General features: G+C 35.0%; 1 protein-coding gene across 1 annotated transcript; it reads right to left on the minus strand.

The window, feature by feature from the left end:
- Nucleotides 1-7: 7 nt before the first annotated feature.
- On the minus strand, nucleotides 8-1725 carry LOC115447467 (trafficking protein particle complex subunit 3; the record flags this gene model as incomplete). Its single annotated transcript, XM_037447115.1, has 3 exons — nucleotides 1526-1725; nucleotides 1245-1450; nucleotides 8-50 (listed from the first exon to the last, which is right to left on the minus strand). Coding segments are annotated over exons 1-3 (288 nt in total), but the record flags the coding sequence as incomplete, so codon positions are not given.
- Nucleotides 1726-1771: the final 46 nt, after the last annotated feature.

Raw genomic sequence — 1771 nt, forward strand, 5'->3', positions numbered from 1 at the left:
CGCCAGAACTGCTCCAGCTTGTTACTGTTGGCTGCATGCTTAGGTACAGTCTGTGGAAGTTTGAATAGGCTATTTAAAATATACTTTTTGTATTAAATATATACAAAATGTACATAATCTAAATCATAATGAAGAAAGCATGATGATCCATTTAAAAATCCAACAAGAGCTTTGAACACTGAAGAAAGGGCTTGATGTTAAGAAAGAAAAAGAGATGCAGTAGCTTTGTGATACTTAATTCTTGTATATTGCAATATTTGAAATAGGAATTGCTGTCCCATTTTTTAACTAATTTTATTGCTGGCTTCACAAAAAAGTTTTTTTTTACTTATTTGCCATTACATAGAGAAAAATGGTACAAATTAAATAATAAAATATTTATATTTTTTGTTGACTTATGATTGTGTACTTGATATTATACAAACACAGTTAATTATTTGTTCAGCAGGGCACAAAGACGTTATAGTCATAGTCTTTGTTTCCAAAGCATATTCTTTGACCTACTTAAGACACTGAAAACATGTTTTGCTTGAATTAAAAATATTCACATGTAACTGACTGATTTTATTGTCATAAGGTTATGCTAATTCTCATGTGAATTTGCAAAAGTTTCTTTAGTTTCAGTTTATTTTTTAAGTCAAGTGTGCAATTTACAAAAAGTTAGAAAGCCAGATTGCTGACAGCTGGTCTAATGATAGCATATAAGGGCTTTCCTATTACAGGTCTTATCTTAGAGTCCAGCCCAATCTTTACACCGACACTAACATGTATTGTCAGTTATTTGTATTTATAGTTGACTCGTATCTCACTATTTATTGACCTTGTGGCGATACAGTTAGTGCATATACCATCATGTTGTCAACATCACAATAGATGGCGACATTGACGTGATTGCTGTGTGATTATCACTCCAGTTGTGTCACTGCATCGATCCTTTTGCAGTTCCAGTGATGTTGACAAGATGGCGGTATATGCACTAACTGTATCGCCACAACCTCATATAATCATAGATCAGGGGCATACCTATCGCCGTATCAATGATACAGGGCCCCCGAGCTTTGGGGCTATTCGCACTGCCCTGAAGGGCGAAGGGCGAAGGGCGAAATTTTTATATAGAGCCCCTCTGTAGCAAGCTACACTACTGTTGTAGATGACATGGTCTCAATACAAAACAATAGAAATAAACATTTGCATGTTCATAACTCAACTGTAAAATGAATATTGGATTATGTTAAAAACCATACTTGAACGCTTGCTGTATTTTGTCGGCAGTTTCTCTCATCTCCAAACAACGGTTCGACGTGGTCCGTGCCAGGAAGTCCTCAATGAGCCTCACGCCCATGTTGTAGCCAATTCTTTCCAACTGTTTGTTCACATCCTCTACGTTTTCAGTTTCTTTCAACATTTGGGACACCAGAGCGCCATAGGTAAGCGTTAATAATTCCGAATTCTGGAATAATGGAATTAAAATATGATAAGAAATTTTTCATTAACACAGTGAGTCTTTATTAAACATTTTACTTACAACTTTTTTAGCATCTAATCGCGACGTTTGCCTAGACATTTTATTTAGTTTGATATTTCGTATTTATTGTAGTGGAATAGGTAATTTTTTGCGGTATAATAGGCAAAATGCAATCGTAATTTGTATTTTTACACCTCCCCTAGAAATCTATCAACTGTCAATAGTGCCATTTGTCAATTCAGACGTCAAGCTGACAATACGTTTTATTGAATCTTATATACTGGCAGAGTTGACCTAGTTTATTAG

The sequence above is a fragment of the Manduca sexta genome, unplaced genomic scaffold (genome assembly GCF_014839805.1).
Source record: "Manduca sexta isolate Smith_Timp_Sample1 unplaced genomic scaffold, JHU_Msex_v1.0 HiC_scaffold_611, whole genome shotgun sequence".
NCBI lineage: Eukaryota > Metazoa > Arthropoda > Insecta > Lepidoptera > Sphingidae > Manduca > Manduca sexta.